General features: G+C 46.4%; 1 protein-coding gene across 1 annotated transcript in view; it reads left to right on the forward strand.

Moving 5' to 3' along the window:
- Positions 1-18,482, forward strand: part of LOC306955716 (acid-sensing ion channel 2) — a gene marked incomplete at both ends in the record, with an annotated part of 417,073 nt that overhangs the window by 370,461 nt on the left and 28,130 nt on the right. The window contains one exon of the mRNA XM_079547072.1: positions 8,423-8,573. Coding sequence (XP_079403198.1) covers positions 8,423-8,573 — 151 coding nt within the window. The remainder of the gene's footprint in view (positions 1-8,422; positions 8,574-18,482) is intronic.

The following is an 18,482-nucleotide window of genomic DNA, read 5'->3' on the forward strand; positions in this document are numbered from 1 at the left end:
ATAGGGAATGGTTTTGCATGCGTGAGTGATGGAGAATGACTTTGCTCACTGTGTCTATCTGCACTGGAGAGCGCTGGGGCATTGCCAGTAGGCCTACATGCAGCCAGTGAGTGTGGAAAAAAAGCACACCATGCACACAGCTGCTCTGAAGTTTGCTGTTCTGAATAATGCAGCCATCACAAGGGAGCCAGAAACAGTGCTTGTGCTAACTTTTGAGTATTGCTAACTAAAGTGCTTGGGATTGCATGGCGGAAATATCTTTCTCAATTGACTGTAGAGGACGTTTGAGATCCTGAGCAGTCATGTTCTGAATTACAGCTTGATTGTATGGCAGGGAAAAACTACAGTGCAGATCCCTCGGTGCCTGGTGAGCATCGAGTGATGTGGGGCATAGAGCCATGTAGCCAAGGAAGGTCTTTATCCTTGTCTCAGCCACGGTTGGGGATACTTTGCTTTTCCTCATGCCCCAAATACTTCACTTCAGGCAGAAGTTGTAAATACTCAGGGCTCTAAGTGGTAGATGCCTCCCGGGGCTTCAAGCTTCACTGGTACAGAAAAATGCTGTTTTCAGTCCGGTGTTCAGTGCTTATCTCCTTTGCCTGGGGATGATGGAGTGGTTTCTGCTTTTTCTTCAGAAGAAGCATGATATAAGGTGGTCCCACTGGCAGCATTTGAAGCTTTTTGTCCTTTTCATGTGGCTGGCACTTCCCTTCCATGCACTTTGCAGACAGCAGTTGTAACTGCGTGATCCTTAAGTTCCCTTCCAACCCAACCACTCCATTATTCTATGGTTCTGCAATTTTTACAGTCCCTTCCAAACCAATCACGCCATGATCCCATGATTCTATAATCCTCAAGGTCCTTTCCAACCCAAACATATCTTGATTCCATGGCTCTGTGATCCTTAAGGTCTCTTCCAACCCAACCATTCTGTTATTTTATGGTTCTGAAATCCTTAAGGTACCTTCATGCTCAACTGTGCTGTGATTCTATGGTTCTGTGATGCTTAAGGTCTCTTCATACTCAACCATGCCATGATTCCACGGTTCTATGATCTTTAAGGTCACTTCCAACTCAACCATGCTGTGATTCTATGGTTGCCATCGGTTGTAGCTGTATTTCAATCCTGGAGTTGCAGCTGCTTCCATACTGGAGACTGAGTTGTGCTGCAGCTCAGGAGGGAGTTCAGCAAGGCCAATGAAGAACAATTCATTAAATGAATCAGTAGGGAGAAATTAGGAAGACAGATTGCAATTATTATCCAAATGAATCCTGGCCTTCAAGCCATCTGCTGGCACCTGCTGAAAGACCCTGGAGCTCCCAGTGCTGAGCTGCTGGTGCAGGAACGGACAGCACTGCTGAGGTGATGCTCCCAAGGAGGAGCGGGTGCACCGAGGCATCCACTTTTCTCCTCTTTCCACACCATCTGCTGCTTCCCAAGGGCATTGCCCAGGTTTTTCCTGTTGTCTGACCTCGCTCAACCCGAATCCAACGCTATCAGCATCCCAGTCTGGCGTGTCTCAGGCTGCTGACCTCGATTCACCCACACATTCCTGCACACTGATGGCCCTGTGGCTCTGCTGAAGCATTGATTTTCATAGGATGTGAAAATTTGGTTTTATTTTTTTTAAGTAGAAATTGAGTAATACTGCAGTCTTTTAAAACAAAGCTGAAGACCTAGCGCTATGCAGGAAGGACCCCTGGATATTATTCTGCAAAATAGGTCTCAGAAGGTGGTATTTAAGAGAAATTCATGGTCTGATTGGTGCTCATGTGGGATATGAGCTTTTCTGGAAGTATGCAAATGTTGTTCTCTACTGCTGACAAATTATGGTCCGGTGGGACATAGCTCCTCTCGCGTTGTTGTGTTTTGGTTTGTTAGGGTGGAAGTAATCAGGGATTGACGGGGATCAAAGAGAGGGTAACAGTTTCCTCAGTTTATGGACCAGCATAATTCTCAAATATTTGGAGCTTCACCATTATACTTTATTACAGCACTATATTTCTTTTTAAATATCCACTCAACTAGTGCTAAATTGCAGTGATTGCTGCAGAGGTGATTTATGCTAGCTCTAAGGACCCTCCAGAAGTACTCACCATTCAAACAAATGCTTGCACCAATATGCCATTACAGGGAGAGGCTGATTGCACAAATATGAAGGAAATGACAACATTTCTTAGTGAGTGCAACATGCCAGCCTGCAATGCCTCTGTTTAACTATTCTTGAAGGGCAGAATATGGGGGTATGATCTGCCATCCTCTGGGTAACATGTAATGCCATCCTGTAAAATAAATTCTAAAAAGAACTGGTCCTGCCCAGTAGCAAAAGCTGGTTTTGAAAGCAGAGATCTTTGCATTAGGAGTGTTATATGTTGTATAGTGGCTTGTCAGCAACTATTACATTTGGGTTACCAGCTCCTAGTTTGTAAAAGGAATAGCACTAACGCTCACACAAGACCATCATAGCCTCAGGCAGTATCTGGGACTTCAATAACTTCTTCTTTAAAAACAGCAGCCTTGTAGAAGAGCAGAGCTGACATCCCTGCTGCTCCTGTACAGCTGGATGGGAACAGCGCCCAGAGGGGTGCGGGCAGACATCGAACCCATTTCCACAACGCATCTCCCTGCCTCGCCTGGCAGAGCTGCTTGACAGCCCCGCTGGGATGTCACAGTCTTGGAGGCCGAAAGGAAAACCCTGTCCTTGTAAACACGTCTCTGACAACTTCTGTGGTGCTGCTTCCCAGCGCTCCGTCCCCATCACTCTTGGCTGCCGCGAGATTAAACCTGACACCACGAAGGATGGATGATATTTTTTGCTTGTCTGACATACTTCTCTGCCAGCTTTCTGATAATACAAAACAAACACAGATTTAAAGAGAAACCCACGTCTGCTCTTAAAAGGGGGGAAGAGGACAAAATATTTAATTATTTCCCCCCTCCCCCCCCCTCCGAGTTTGTGTAAATCTGCACCTTGTGGTTGACCATCTGAATCTTATTCTGAATAGTGATTCTGTGTTGTTTTTTTTTATTCCCCTGGAGTTTTTATAAACATTACCCCCCCTCAGTGAAGAGAGTGAGAGTGCTGAAGTGTGTCTCCAGCTGAAATGAGCCTCGTGAGTCCTCTGCCCTCCTGGCATCTTCATGACCTGAAGGTTTCTCTGCATGTCTCTGAGACACAGCGAGAGACATTGCTGTAAAGCCCAATTTTAGAGCACAGTTTGTTGGATGGCTAGAATAGTGCAAACTTGTGTCTTTCTGCTGTGTCCCAGTGTTGTTCCCTGCTGTAGGGCCATGCTTTTGGCATGGGAGTTGAGGTGCCCTGAAGAACATCCTTGGAGACACCACCAAGGACAAGAGGTAATGGCCTTGTGTTGCCAAGGGAGGATCGTGTTGAATATTTGGAAAAATTTATTCTCCTAGAGAGTGGTAATTCATTGGCACGGGGTTCCCAGGGAGGTGGGGGAGTCACTGACCCTGGTGGTGTTCAAGGACTGTTGAGATGAGGGATATGGTTAGTTGTGGAGTGGGTTGGAATTGGACTATATAATTTCAGTGGTCTTTTCCAACCTACTGATGGAGCGTGGAGGAGCCCATGGTTCCCAAGAGTGCATGCAGTTCACCATTTGAAACCTTAAGATCCTCCACTAACCACATGGATGTGGCAACCTGCTCCAGGTGACCCCTGCTTGAGCAGGGAGTTGGATGAGGCCCAATGGTTTTCCCATCAGCACCCACACAGGTTGTGTGTCCTGCTGTGGGAACGGGCACTGGGCTGGGGTGGATGTTGAGGCTGGATGTTGCCTTATCCTTGTGGCTTTCATCTGTTCGTTGAGTGACATCTACAAACAATGGACCAAATTTGCCCATTTCACTTATCTGTCTGCTTCCTCTATCAGTACTTTTTAGGGCAGTTTTAGGATCCTCATTTAATTTTTCTTTTCCTACCAGAAATGTTGTCTCCACTCAGGATCAGAATTTGATTCCTTCAGTCCTTCTGCACTTAGAAGGGAGATGAAGTCTTTTCTGTCCACTAGGTGGGAGTTACCTCCATACCAATCTGTCTTTTGGAAGGAGATCCCTTGGGATGTGACGCTTCAGAAACCTGTTTGATGTAGGCATTCCTTGCAATTTGCAATTTGCAGCCACACAGTTTCATTTTAAATAATGTACCGCAGCCTCCTGCCTAAGTGTGGGCAAATGGACCGTTGCAAGGCAGCTTCACAGAGCCAACTGGGCTGGGTCATTCCTCACACCTCCAGTGACATGCTGATGTGGCTCGGTGGGTGCCACAGGAGAGCTGTGCTGTGTGCATGGACCAAAAGCTCAGAAATAAAGCCATCTTTCCTCCTGAACGTGATCTTTTCCACCATCTCTCGTAGGTTTCTACTTAAACCCGTCTCTGTGCTCCCCTTTCAGTTTGATTCTCCTGTTTTCCTGGACCTGTGTGGAAAGTCCTTCAGTTTTTTCTTTCTTCTCTGTTGTCTGTTGTGCTGTTAGATGTGACTGGAGATGATATGTCTCTAAATCTTTGTGTCCCACAATTGCAGGGAAAATGGTTGTGAAGGATGCTAATTCACCCTCCTTTCAGTGGTCATTGCCTTAATCTAACAAATAACATCTTTCCTCGTCAGTGAGCTCTTGGCTGCATCTCTGTCTGATGTAGAGAAGTAATTTACAGACTTCAAATTACTTGCTTTTACCATCATTTTGCTCCGTACTGAAAGGATAATTTATCAGCAGATATGCTTGTCCTGTCTGTGCTGATTATAAACTGTGAAATACCTTTTTCTCTATTACTCTGGTCAGGCTTGCTTGCGTTTTGGATATGAGTCCTTTTCGGACTGTTGGTTTGACACGCAGCAGGATACACATTTCTGCCTCTGAGCTCTTGATTGTGTCTTCATTTTTGTACATGGAGTGAGTTTGAGTTGTCCATGCTCTGCCTTTAACTCCATGAGAGATAAGGTTTTCTCCTTCGATGTGTCAGCACGAGGAAGGGATCCTTATGGCACTCAAATATTCTTTCACGTTTTTCAATCTGTTTACCTTTGCATTTAATGGGTGCAGAGGCAAAAGTCAAAGCAATGCATCAAAGGAGAAATTTGGTGTTTTCATAGGTAACCCTCAAAGCACTGTGTTTTTTTCCTGGCTTGTGCTGGGCTTCCTTTCCATTTTCAGTTAAAGCATTAATAACAGCAAGCACTGCTGCTTTCCCCTAAGACAAATACACTGAGGTTAAATCATTCTGGTTTACCTTGTGTTTACCATCTCAGATGTACCACAGCAGCTTGTAAGCTCTGCTGTTACCCTTTCCAAACAGCTCCTTCTTTTTATCTTGATGATTTGATAATGGTCTGACTCCCCTCAAACCCATGCCCTGTTATCAGGGAGCCCAAAAGATCCTGAAACTGAGGAAATGTACTGAAAAAGCTTTATCTTCCTGTACAATCATTCATAGCAGAAGTGAGAAGGTCGGGAACAGCTCAGCCCCGTTGAATGTGAATTGAAATGAATGTGCTTGGTTTTGGAACTTGGCAATGCTTTTTAAAATGCTGTTATAAATAGAGTTTTATAGCTGCTTAGGGAAAGATGGAAGGCCTTGTGGTACTGGTGGTGGAAAGCAGGAGCCAGCAGTGGGGTGCGGGCATCAATCAGAGCTGTACCACAGAGGAAGATGTAAACCCTCAGAGGCTCTGTTTAATGTCTGCTGCTCTCCACAGTTCCATTCTAAGGAGAGCTGTTGGCCTCAAGGCCTTCACTGCTCAGAAACCAGTGCTGATGTGCTCAAGCTGAGGTTCAACTCAATGCCCGTTCTTGGGCTTGTCAGCCACGGCTTAGGGCTGCCTTTTCCTGTGGGTACCTTAACCTGCAGGGAATGGCTCTCAGTTCTCCACTCTCACTTTGTCCTCTTTGATTTTCAGTCCTCTGCAGCGCTCTCCCAATGATGGCTGCTGGATGTCAGCAGTAGGAGAAGCAAAAGCCAGCCTGAACCCCAATGGAGTTTACTTCATGGGGTTTACTTGGATCAGGAGGGAGCTGTGGGAGCAAATCTCCCAACTGTCCCCACTTACCATGGCTTGCTTTGCATCGAGGAGCTGTTCATTCCTTGTGTAGGAAAGACACGCTGCAGCCCAAAATGGTCACCTGGTCCCAGAGGAGTGAAGTCTTAGCATCAGCTCCTCCTCTCCACTTCTTCTACTCTGTACATGCGTTGCTTCATGCTGTTTGCTGATATATCCCTTGTTGGTGTCTGCTTGAGCACCAGTTCTTTGCTTAGCTGTTAAGCCTGGTGGTGACCCTAAGATTTTTACATTCTAGGACTTCAGCAGAGATGCAGGATTACTTGTAGGGGTGGGTTCTCCACGTTACAATCATTTCTCTGGTGCACTCTTTGGCTATACAAAACCACACTGATTTGCAGAGATGGGAGGGCAGATAGACACCAGGATCCTTGATGAGGTTTGATGCTCAGTGATGGCAGCAGAAAATAATGGGGCTTCCCAGGAAAACATTTCCGTGCAGAGTCCCAAAGGAGACATGGGTGATGGAGGTAAGGTTGTCCCCTGGGCTCGCTGTTTCTCATCTTCTGCCCCACAAGAAAATATCCACTATGGCTGTGGTAGGCAGACTGGTGGCCATTGCCAGCAGCCTTTGGTGGTCCCTTGCTGAGGGTGGAGAGGAGGTCTCTCCCTTTGCAGCTCACTGTTTGATTGAGTTTTCTGTGGTGGGGGTCCAAGAAGTGCGCTCAAAGTGAGCCTCAGACCACCGTCGCTTGTTTATTGGGTAAAAATGTCCTAAGTGGAGGTTTTACACTTGAAGTTTTACAGCTGCAAAGGGCAATATAAAAAGCCCTGTAAAATTGCCTGGATTTATTTGGCTAAAGGCTGCACTGGGTGCGTCAGCGTCTAAATCCTTATTTGGCATTTACAGCGTGCTGTTGCTTTATATATAAGCTTACTAGTTTTCCTGTGATTTTCACTCATATAGGTTCTCTTCTTGCCACGTTTTAAACCATCCTAATTAGACATTTTTGACTTCTGCCTTCAAAGCCTATCTGGAAAACCCATCTACGGGCACTGGCTGCTAACACAGGCTTACTGTTGTTCAGATTATCTTTCCAGCCTGAATGCTTTAATAGGTCACTCAAGTATTAAAAAGGGATTTTCACTTGGATAAAATCTTTTTTAAAAGGACGTCATTTTTCCTGCAAGTGCTTTGTATGCTCTGCATCCCTTTTGCACTGATTGGAGGTTCGTAACTCGAATATGATTTCCTGCCCCAGAATATTCTTTTATTTTATTTTTTTTTATTCACCTCACTTCCCGATGCTTTGCTTTATAATATATGTCAATATTTGATGGGAATAAATTGCTGATGACTCTGGCTTTTGTGTTGCTTTATGAATCATCTCAGGGTCGTGTGATCTCAGCAGACGTGTTAGTGCCTGGCGATTTGTGCCGAGGCTGCTGGTGGGACTGCAGCCAGCTCTTGTGCTCCCTTTGCTCTGAATATTCATTAGTGCCCTTTGCCAGTTGCTTACTGATTGCCAAGACGGATTCTCTGTGACCACAAAGAGCGGCTCGAGGCGCTTCTTGCCCTCTGTTAGAATCATAGAAACACAGAATGGTTGGGTTGCAAGGAACCTTAAAGTCATATCACCGTCAGAGCACAACCCAGCAGTGCTGATGTCCCTTGCAACTCTAGACAAGCCGGGAACGAGCTCTGGGAGATGAGTGGATGCAAAAAGGCAAGAGCTTGTGATACTGTCCTGGTGGATATTTGCTATTTGAAGTTGTGGTGCCCCATCCCTAGAGGTGCCCAAGGCCATGAATAGGCCAGTCTGAGCCCATGATAGGGGATTGGAACTAGATGGGCATTAAGCTCCCTTCCTTCCCAGCTGTGCTGTGATTCCATGGTTCTGCGATCATGAAGATCCCTTCCAATCCAGCCATGCCGTGACTGTATGGTTCTGCTATTTTTGATGTCCCTTCCAATCCAACCATGTTGAGATTCCATGGTTCAACGATCATTAAGATCCCTTCAAACCCAACCATGCTGAAGTTCTATGATTCTATGACCTTACAAGTGAGCTCCACTGCCAGTGCACGGTGAGAGCATTGCACTGAATTTCAGTACAAGCTCAAGTACAGCCTGTACCTGTGTTTCTTGGAAAGTGAACACAGTGTGGATCAGGCGAGCTGCTAAAGACATTTGTTCACTGCTCTGAAACACCTTTCCTTCCCTTTTCTCTTTTATTTTCTGTAAGGAGAACACAGTATGCTGAATTATTAAACCAGATTAGATTTAATTGCAGACTTTTCCCTTTGAGCTACAATGCACGGGTGTTTCTCATCACTCTTCCTTTGTTCAGGTGCAAAGAAGCATTTGTTACATGGCACTTTCTCTCTGTTCTTTTCACAGGTGTTTACAAAATATGGGAAATGCTATATGTTTAACTCAGGAGAAGAAGGACGGCCTCTTCTTACCACAGTTAAGGGTGGGACAGGCAATGGACTGGAAATCATGCTAGACATCCAGCAGGATGAATATTTGCCAATATGGGGAGAAACAGGTAAGAAAGGCCTTTTTCTTCCTGCAGAAATGAATGTAATGTTTTCTTGGTTTTATTTTTGAAAAGATCATCCCATCCCATCCTCCTCAATCAACGTCCCTCATGCCTAGGAAGGTGTTTTTGGACAGCCACGTCTGAGGCGGACCTCTTTGTAGTTTCCTCTTTGACATTTAGGAACATTTGCTGCCTTTCGTGTGGGTTTCTGCTGCATGGCTGGTCCAAGGGACTCTGTGCTCTTGCACGTGTCCTTCTGAGCACTTTTCAATCTCCTGTTGAGATCTGGCTACATTCATTCAAAACTTTAAGTTTATTTGTGTGGTGCAATTGGACAGTCCTTTATAGCACGAGCGTTGCCTTCCAGTTTGCATCTCATGCTGAAAGTCATCTGCTCTGCTCTGGAGGGAGATGGTGATGTGGAGGTTCATTTCTGACTTGTTGCATGTGTCTGAAGGCTTGTCCTTTTGAAGGCAAAACAGGCTCACAGAAAATGGGGAGATGAAGTGCATCTCCCACTCATGATGCTGTGTTGCTCACAGACTGCCTTCGGGCAGGAGACAACAGCATTAATGACTCATGGATGTAGCAGGCTTGGAGAAGCACACCATGAGCCATCTATGTTTGGCCTTGTTGGGTTTTTGTACGCCTCTGAAGTTCCCAAGGTGACACAAACCCTGTCCTTGTGTTAGGGTTGCTTTTGATAGCTGCTTTTAGGACTGTGCTTTCCTAATGCTGCAGAGGTGGGAAAGGTGGCTTAGTCCCAGCTGGGTAGAGCAGGCCGTCAGTATACAGAAGGTGAAGAAAAGAAGGAGAAATGTAAGTGGGAAAAGAAACTGGGAGGACAAAGGAATGAGGGAAGCCCACAGGAGAGCCTGTGGTGGTGGAGATGTTTCCAGCCTGATTCCTCCACAATCTGTGAGCATCTCCATCATCCTGAGCTTGGGAGGGGTGATAGTTTTTACTCTGGTTGCTCTTTTCAGGAAAGTTCAAGCAGAGGTGCTTGTAATCTGGCTGTGGTTGCAGACTTGAAATGTGAAGGAGGAAAAAAAAAAACACACACAAACCCACACAAATGTGTTCATTTTTTCCAAAAATCTTATGGGATTTAGGGTCTTTTGAGTACATCCTTGATTTTTGATCACGTGTAAACCAGTGCAAAGTATCCCATTGTTGTGCAAGACACCCCAATGATGTCCTGCCCCACTGCAGCCCTCACACGTATTTAACATAAATTTGTACTCAGCTGAAGACCAGAGACTTGGGGAAGATCCTCACGTCCTTGGAACTGGACTGATGGTGCAGGTGCTGGATTGAGTTGGATTATCAATTAAAGTCAATACCTGGCCACAAAATGCAGTAGGATTCAAAGCCATATAAATACGGCTCTTTGTTTAATTAAATGGTGTGGGCAAAGCTGCTGGACTTGTTGCAAGCCCATTTAGCCATGTTGTTACAGGTCCAGGTAGAACTGGTGCTTGTCACTGAAGCTCCTAAAACATAATCTTTGCCTTTCAACAAGGGACTTTTTCATCCTCCGCATTCATACAGCTCCTTGTACAAGCTGTCTTCAATCTTCATTGGGCTCTCTGGACACTACCAGAATAAAAATATTAACTATACTGGTTAATAGTTGCTGTTCCCATGGAAACACTTAACTCAGCTCTTCGCAGGTAAGTGAAAGAGTTGATGATTTCCAAATATTTGCATAATAGCATCAATGTGTTTGGAATTAAATCTCTTCAGCTGCTACCGCTGGGACTGTGCAAAGTTGGCTCTCCAGTGGGAAGCATTGTCAAGGACACACAGCTCATGGCAGTGGGCTTCAGCCCTTACCAAGGAAAGGGATAAGGATGGCATGGAGTGGAATCTTTGCACTGCAGTGCCGTATCCGTAGTAGGGATGAGGATACTTCTGGGATTGAAGGAGTTTCTTCTTCCCAGTGAATTATTATCTCTGTTATAACCTAAACTTTCCTACTCTATCCTTATGTTCTCTTCACACGTTTCTACAGTCTGGTTTTGTTGCTCCATTTCCCCCATAGCCCCTCCTGTACTCAGCAGCATTTTTCATTGCCTCTTGGGCAGTGATTTTTGTGAGGTTGAGATGCTCAACCTTTTATGTCCATATTCCAGCTTCTGCAGCATCCCTCCAGTGGGGCTGCTCAAACCCAGAGCCATCAGCACTGGCAGCCTCCTGTGCTGCTCCTTGTCCCAGACGTGGCATTGGCATTTCTTGAAGGACATTGTGGATGCTGAGGGTTGGCCATCTTCCATCATATCAGGGAGATATCTACCTTGAAAAAGATGTGGTTATCTTGCCCATCACGGTGGCCTTGGTTTGTGCATCTTGTGATTGTCTTCCTCATAGAAAACAGCCACCCAGAAGAGCCCCAGTTCAGTCAAGCCATGGCCAGAGCACCCTGCAGGACCTTTCCCATGCATCTCGGATACCTCAGACCCTCATTGACACGGAGTTTGGGTTCTCTTGGGTGCTGGGCTGATCTTTATTAAAGCACACTTACAATAATGTTGTCATACTCTGTATTTGGTCATGTAGCCCTTCTGGTTTTTGTGCCAGATTTGGAGGTGCCATAAAAATGCATTTTGACTGGTGTGCAGAGTCAAAAACCCTCATTTTGCTGCTGGTTGCATGCCTTAGGATCTCTGTTCTTAAGGAAAAAAAAGCAAACAAAAGCCATAACCATTGTTCTTTGCAATTCAAATAAGAAACTAAGATGGAAATATTGCTTCATAGCTTGGGATAGGGCTGCTCTGGAAGCTGCTGCTGCCGTGTCACGTTGGCACAGGCTTTGTAATCTAAAAAGTGATTTAATTGTTACCGACTCGGCAAACAAAGTGAAGTGTATTATCATTCTAAAAAGACCTTTGCTGAGTATCCATTAATATCTTGGGAAGCTGAAATATCCTGTCTAACAAGTTCTTTGCGTTGGAATAATACACCTTTTGCTCAACTGTGTGCATATGCAAGCCCATTATTTGAGCATGTTAAATTTATATACAATCTAATTTTGGAATAGTGAGCGCACAGACTGCTTCAGTCTTGATTTTCCATTGCAAAGAAAGGGTATTTTGACTGCCTGGGTGCCATGGCATCAAGCAGCTTTGGGGGCACAAAATACTGTGTCAGGACTGTCAAAGTCATGGGAGAGGTGGAAAAGAAATGACGATAGAAAAAAAAAAGCTTGAAGAGCTGGAAATCCTCGTCTTCTGAATTTTGCACCTCTGGGATGGGTATTTTCTAGCATTTTACTTTAATCATGAAAAGATTAGGAAAATGACGTGTGTCTGAAGCCTTCACGTCACCCGCGTGCTTTGCAGAAGGCTTTAAACATTCCAGGTGTCAGGATATCCGCATGGGAATTAAGATCCAAACAGACAAAAACCCACAACAGAACAGCTGTGCTACGTGAGGTGGAGGAATGCTTACCAGAGAAAACTCATTCCAGTAACCAATGGAGAAGCAGCAAGACATAGGCTGCAAGTGGCGTGGGTGAGTTCCCCAAGCCAACCCAACCCACCCTGCCCACTGACCGTGTCCTTCAATGCCACATCTCCACATTCCTTGAACGCCTCCAGGGATGGTGATTCCCCCACCTCCTTGAGCCTGTGCCAATGCTTGACCACTCTTCTGTAGAATTCTACAGGATTGGATACCCAATATCCAACCTGACCCCTCCCCTGGTGCAACTTAAGGCCATTCCCTCTCATCCTTTTGCTGTTATCTGGGAGAAGAGACTGATCCCCACCTCAGTGCAACTTTCCTTCAGGCAGCTGTAGGGAACAAAATGACACCAAGTCCCCCAAATTGTGCAGTTACCCATCTTTGTCACAGCACAGAGTGGCAGGGATGCATGGGGGGGGGGGGAGGGAGTGTTGTTTTATTGCACTGTGTGAGAAAGGTGGCAGAAATGCACTCAAATATAGTAAAGGAAACTGTAATTTACAGCAGGGACTATTTGATTGGAAAGGGAATCCACTTGTGGTTAATCTTTCTGGAGTGGCCCAAGGTATTATGTATTGACCTAATATAACGGCGCAGTAAATTGGAAATCACTCAGGCTACAGGGCTGTAAATAAGAAATACAATCAGGGAGTTCTGCATTTGTGTTTCAGGAATTGTCGGATAACGATGAACATTTCATAGCAATTAATCAAGCAACACGCTGAAGAAAAAAAAAAAGAGCGATGAGAAATGCACTATAAAATTGCACTAAAAAGAAGCATGAAATCTATAAAGCTTGAGGCTTCAATCCACTTAGGAGATGTACAAGTTGTGTTATGGGCTGCCGTTATTTAATTCAGTATAAAACACAGGCTACAGGCAAGACTTTGGATCTAGGTCATGCAGAGGAAAGATCTCAAGCCTGTTTCCCCACACATCCAACAGCATTGCAGTGCATTTTTTGGGTTCTCAGTGGGGTCTTCCGTTGCTGCTATGGACCAGAGGAAGCCTGATTTCCAGCTCCTGACATCCACGGATGGATGGAAGCTTGGATGCACTGTACTCAGTGCATTGGATGCTCACTCTGTGCAGTGCCCTAAGATCCATCCAAGTCAACCAGAGGTGCAGGTGATTTCAGTGGCATCAAATTTCCGTGCCTCTGCTTTTCTGCTTCATTAAAGCCGCTTTAATTCAGCAGATCTCTTTCCGCTTCCCAATTGAATTTCAATAAATTAATGTAGCATGGCTTTAATGTTGATTTTGGGGTCTTCACGCAAGCCTTGGTGCTTTAGAAGGTGGCTCAGATGCATTTTCTGCCACTGGCTGCTCTCAGAAGAACTGCTTTGGTCCCCATGGAGTTGTTAAAGTGGGGGAAATAGGATGGGAAAAACGTCCCATGCTGTGACAAGCAGCAGCACCCACCTTCCTCTGGCATCTCCAGGACCTGCCAGAGGTTTGGGATCTGCCCAAAGGGCTGCCCAGCAGAAATTATTCACATTTCTTCCTTTCAGGCATCACCACAGTGATGCTTTTGGCCCGGCTCTCAGCTCACAGAAACCCTGATCCTCCATGCACCGTCCTGCTGCAGATGGGTTGAGGGCAGCTCCGGGTTCTGAAGGCCGCTGCTGCAAACCCTGAAAAATTCGTTTTGCAAACTTCACCAAAGCTGGCGCAAACGGAGAGCGTTTCCATGGTTTCTTTGATTTCTCTGCCCCTCAGGATTTCCTGCCAGGCACCTCAGATTTAAGCAGCAGCTCCGTGCTGCAGAGAGCAGCCTGTGAAGCACTGCTGCTGCTGCTGCGCTGCAAAGTTTCCTTCAACAAGGAGGGGAAGCTGGCAACACACTCCCAGGGTTGGGTATCCCCATGCCCTTTTCCCATAGCCTCCAACCTCTGACTCTTGGCCTCCAGCCATGCAACATGGTGCATCAGCAAGCCCGAGCCCTGCAGTGCTGCATTTGCCAGCTGTGCAGAGGCACAAAGCAATGACTGTAATTTCCTTCTGCATATTAATATAGTCAGCGGTAGTTCCTGGTCAATTCAGCCTGCTTTGCTTGCAAGATGTCTGAATCCAGGCATGCTGCAGGAGGAGGCAGCCCGTGCAGCCCCAGGTCACGCTGCAGACTGCATCATTATGGATTTACACTGTGGGAAACTGTCTGCAGGCTCTGAGCCAGCAGCGTGCACTGCAGGATTTGGGGGAAGGAAGGAGGCAAAAGGTTTGTGCATCATTGTGGAGTTTGAATTGGAGTGGTTATTAGCAATAGAGAGTGGATCTGTAAGTGCAGAATAAGTAGGAGATGGCCCAGCAGTGGGGGAAGTGATGGTAGCAGCAGGTGTGCACCGTGGGAGGAAGGAGTGCTCTGGTACTGCGTGGGCAGCATTGCACAGGGCTATCGAGTAGGCACGTGCATGCCAAACCTTTGGTGTATTTTAAAACAGGAATGCTCTTCCTCTAAGCCTTGTGTGGTTAGTGCTGACCACAGGACTTCCCAGAGCCTTGCTAATTTCCTTTCCATCACAGGGAGCTGCGAGCAGTCATGCCCTGGAGCAGCTTTGTTGCAGGTGAAACTTTGATGGAGAATGCCAGTTCTCAATATAAATCAGGTATCAATTAGAAAATTAAAAGAAAAGAGAGGGAGAAAGGCAAGGCAAGCTGTGCAGAGGACTAACTTGCCTTCCTGCAGCATTTTGCAGCTTTCTCCAACATACCCCATGTGTGCAGGTGACCCTTCTGCATGGACGCAGATGAAAAGTGCTCCCTCTGGGAGGAGGAAGGAACAAAAAGGCATTTGAAATTCACACGGGTTTGAGGCAAGTGAATGATACTGAATTCATTTGGTAAAAAGCTTCAGGAGGGACTTTGGGATTTGGAGGGGGACGGCTGTGATCAGAGGCTGACCGGGTTGATGCAATGTTAGTGCAAAAGGAGCATCCTGGGACCCTGCGTAGCACAGCCCCTTGCAACTCGTTTTCTATCTCTTGCAGAATGCTTCCTTGGAGCTGCAGGGGCTGAAACATGCAAACTTCTGGCATCTGGCACAGCAGGAGCACACTGTGCAGCACAGAGATGCTTGTGGTGCTGCTCCTGATTCTGGCTTTTCCTCTGCATCCTAGCACAGAGGAGAGGTTTGTTCCTAACGTGAGAGTGTTGAGCACAAGAAAGGCACAAAATCAAAGGGTGGGTGCTGCCACAAACGGGGCACAAGCTGCAAGGTTGACATCTGCCCATAACTGAGGGAGAACATTGTATATCAGCTCCCTGTGGAGCAAGTGGGATTGACAGCTCCTGCTTGGTCTGTTCAGAGCCTACAGACATGTCTCTGTGCCAGAAGCACTTCAGATTACAACCTGCAGTGAAAGCATGAAAAAGCAGTGGGGAAGGCAGAGAGAAGAGAGCCCCTCCTGTCTGTGCTGGGATGGTCATCAGTTGTGTGACAGCAGGTCCTTAAGGAGCTGAGTTGTCCTGGCTGCTCTCGAGCCTTCCTGCTACATGAGGTAGAGCACACAGATCTCACCTTGCTTCGTGTGATCTATTGAATGCTGCCATAAAACTGCTGCTGCTGAACTGCAGTTGGTGCTGCAGAGGGGGAAAGCTGCTTTCTGTGAAGTGATGGTGGGGGTTTGGCTGCACCAGGTGGCAATATGGAGCCAAGGCAATAGAAGAGCACCCCAAGCCCCATTGGCACAGGGTTGGTTCATCCTCCTGGGGATTCAAACATAGAATTATAAAATGAGGAAGGTTGGAAAAGACAGACCTCTCAGATCCCCAAGTCCAACCCCAACCCCCCCCACCGTGCCCACTGACCATGTCTGTCAGTGCCACAGCTCTACTGTTCTTGAACATCTCAGGGATGGTGACTCCCATCTCCCAGCATCCAAAGAAACAAATGGTGCCTATAAGTAGGAATAGCCTTTAGCATAAAGAACGCTGGGGATTTGGGCCAGGACTTGCTGCAATAGGAAACAAGCTCAGATCCAATCTTATATCAGCTCATCAAGAGGCAGCTTGACCTTTAGGAGGCAGTCAGTGTCACCTGGAGGGTGTTGTAAATGCTCTGTGTTTGGCTGCATCCTGGGACCTTTTGCTAATGAAAGTGAGAATTCGTTCAATTAGCCAGGTTTCCCAGGGAGAAAAGGTCAGCATTATTTCCATCTGCGCCAGCCCCCTGACAACCAGAGCATCCACGAAATTAGGCTGCCACTAAAAATTAATTATGTTTGCCTGAGCACCCTTATCAATAGTGCAGGAGCATAGGGGGGAAGCTCAAAGGTTGCTCGGGTTCTCATGTCCAATGGTGTCATTAAAACCGTCGAGTTCACAACGTGCTCCAGTTTGTTGTGAGCTGCTCTTTGGGACCTCTCAGTGCAGTGCTGGAAAGATCAATCACAGCTGGTGCAAATGCTGTTTGTTCATCTCATTCAGTGGAGCAGGTTCTGCTGTTTCCCAGCAGGTTGTTCAGGGGTTGATCCACCTCAGCTTGCCCCAAGGACTGGTGCTGGCCATGCAGCATGGCTAGAGGAGAGAGGAAACTATTTTGGGAAGGAGAGATTTTGGCTTGATGTTAAAATGAAATGCTTGTTGGCATTGACAGTTGGGAGAAATGTTTATTGGTAGCCAGTCTAGGACTGTGGAGCCAAAACCAGAGCTTTGCACCTGTCAATAAGAACATCTTAGCTGCTTTGGCTGCCAGTGAGCAAGCATGAGCTTGAAAAGTGTGGTCTGTTTGTAAAGGATTTTCTCACTGGGCAGCATCAGAGAGCGCGGAGCATCCCTGTACTTCATCCATCTGTCCCTCTGGTCCTCAGTGTGAGCCTGGTGCTGAAGTCCTGGCTCATGGATGTGGTTTTAGCCCTTCCCAGTGCACTCAGGACACCACACAGTGTCCACGAGGTCCAGTTTGTGCTGGTGTGGTTACCCTGAGACACCCAGAATTGCAAAAATGAAATCACGGTGCAAGGCAAAGTGCGTATATGCTGCAGGTATTGCATCCCTTCCTTCCCCAGCACCACATCCCACTCACAGACATGTGTGTGCAGAGTTCAGATGTGGATGGGAAAGCTGCTGCTGTTGCTGTTCTCCTGCTTAAAAAGAGGAGAAGGGTTTGTCCTCAGAGGGACCGGAGTCTGTAAGCACACCCAGGTGTCCCCAGCCACGTCACGAAGATTGTAAATGTATCTCAGTGACTTAATAAGGAAATCCTTCAAAGGATGTAGGTCCTTCAAAAGCTTCTCTTAAAAGGAAACAAGAAAACACCCCAAAGTCCGGAAGTGTTCATTTAAGGCAAAGCTAAAGGAATAAAGACTAGAAGCTGGCTTTGGGAAGTCTGGCAAAGCAGAGATAACACACCTCGCATCGCAGCTCTGTGTTACAAAGCAGTGTCATGCAGCATTACAATTAAACACCCATTTCATGCTGCTGCTTTCATTTGAGCCTTTGTGGCTGGCGTGTAAGTGAAGTTAAGTGTCCTTAGCCCAGAGAGATGCTCAGAATAACAGGAATTTGTTATTGGGAGTGAGGAGACAGGAGAGGGGCTGGGAATGTGCAGTGCTGTGGCCATGGGGCAGTGCCCATAGCTCCAGCCGAGGCAGCAAGGTTCAGGGGCTGCTGTCTGCAGGCTGAGCCCCACCAGGCACAGATGTGCCTGCCAACGTCCATATTATTATTGTTACTATTATTATTATTATTATTATTATTATTATTATTATTATTATTATTATTATTATTTTCTGTGCTCTGGCCCGGTGATATCAGTGACTGATGAGGTTTGGGGATGCTCCTTGGCGTGTTTTAAGTGAACATAATCCATGTCATTACCTCTGGGTAATTACCTCCTCTTTGGGCTTTGCCGTTGCCTGAGTATCTTCGTTTCCCTCCTGGAAGATGAAAAGCTCAGCACATGTTAATCAATCTCATGGAGGCACCGGGAGACTTTGTGGCTATGAAACACTTTGAAGATAAAAATCTCTTGCAAGTGCTAATTAAATTTAATTTCATTAATCTCTTTGGTGCAGGGATCATCCTCTTGCTCCGACTTTGTCCATCCCATAGCAGCAGGGGCTCTGTCAACGTTTGAGACCTCCCAGGCACTTCCTGAGAGCAATTTTAGTAATCTCTGCGTGGTGGAGGTGGATAGCAGTGGGAGGGTTATTCCCCTCTTGTAGAAGCATTTCCATCCTTCTAAGGGTTTCTTCCAATTTTTGGTGTCCATGCCTAACTCTTCATTTCACCATCACCACATTTTCATTGTCCAGCATCACCAAATTCTCACAGTCTTTCACTGATAGCTCCCTCCTTGCTTATTTACAAGACAAAAAAGCCAGTGGTCCATGCTGAGCATCTCTAAGAGCACAGCTCTGTCTGCACTCCGTCTCGTTGCAAGAATACAAAGTGCTTGGGGGAGTCACGGATGGCAAAGAGCATCCAAAGAGCTGTGCTGGGTGGCTGGAG

Source organism: Tetrao urogallus, assembly GCF_951394365.1.
Source record: "Tetrao urogallus genome assembly, chromosome: 26".
Taxonomy (NCBI): domain Eukaryota; kingdom Metazoa; phylum Chordata; class Aves; order Galliformes; family Phasianidae; genus Tetrao; species Tetrao urogallus.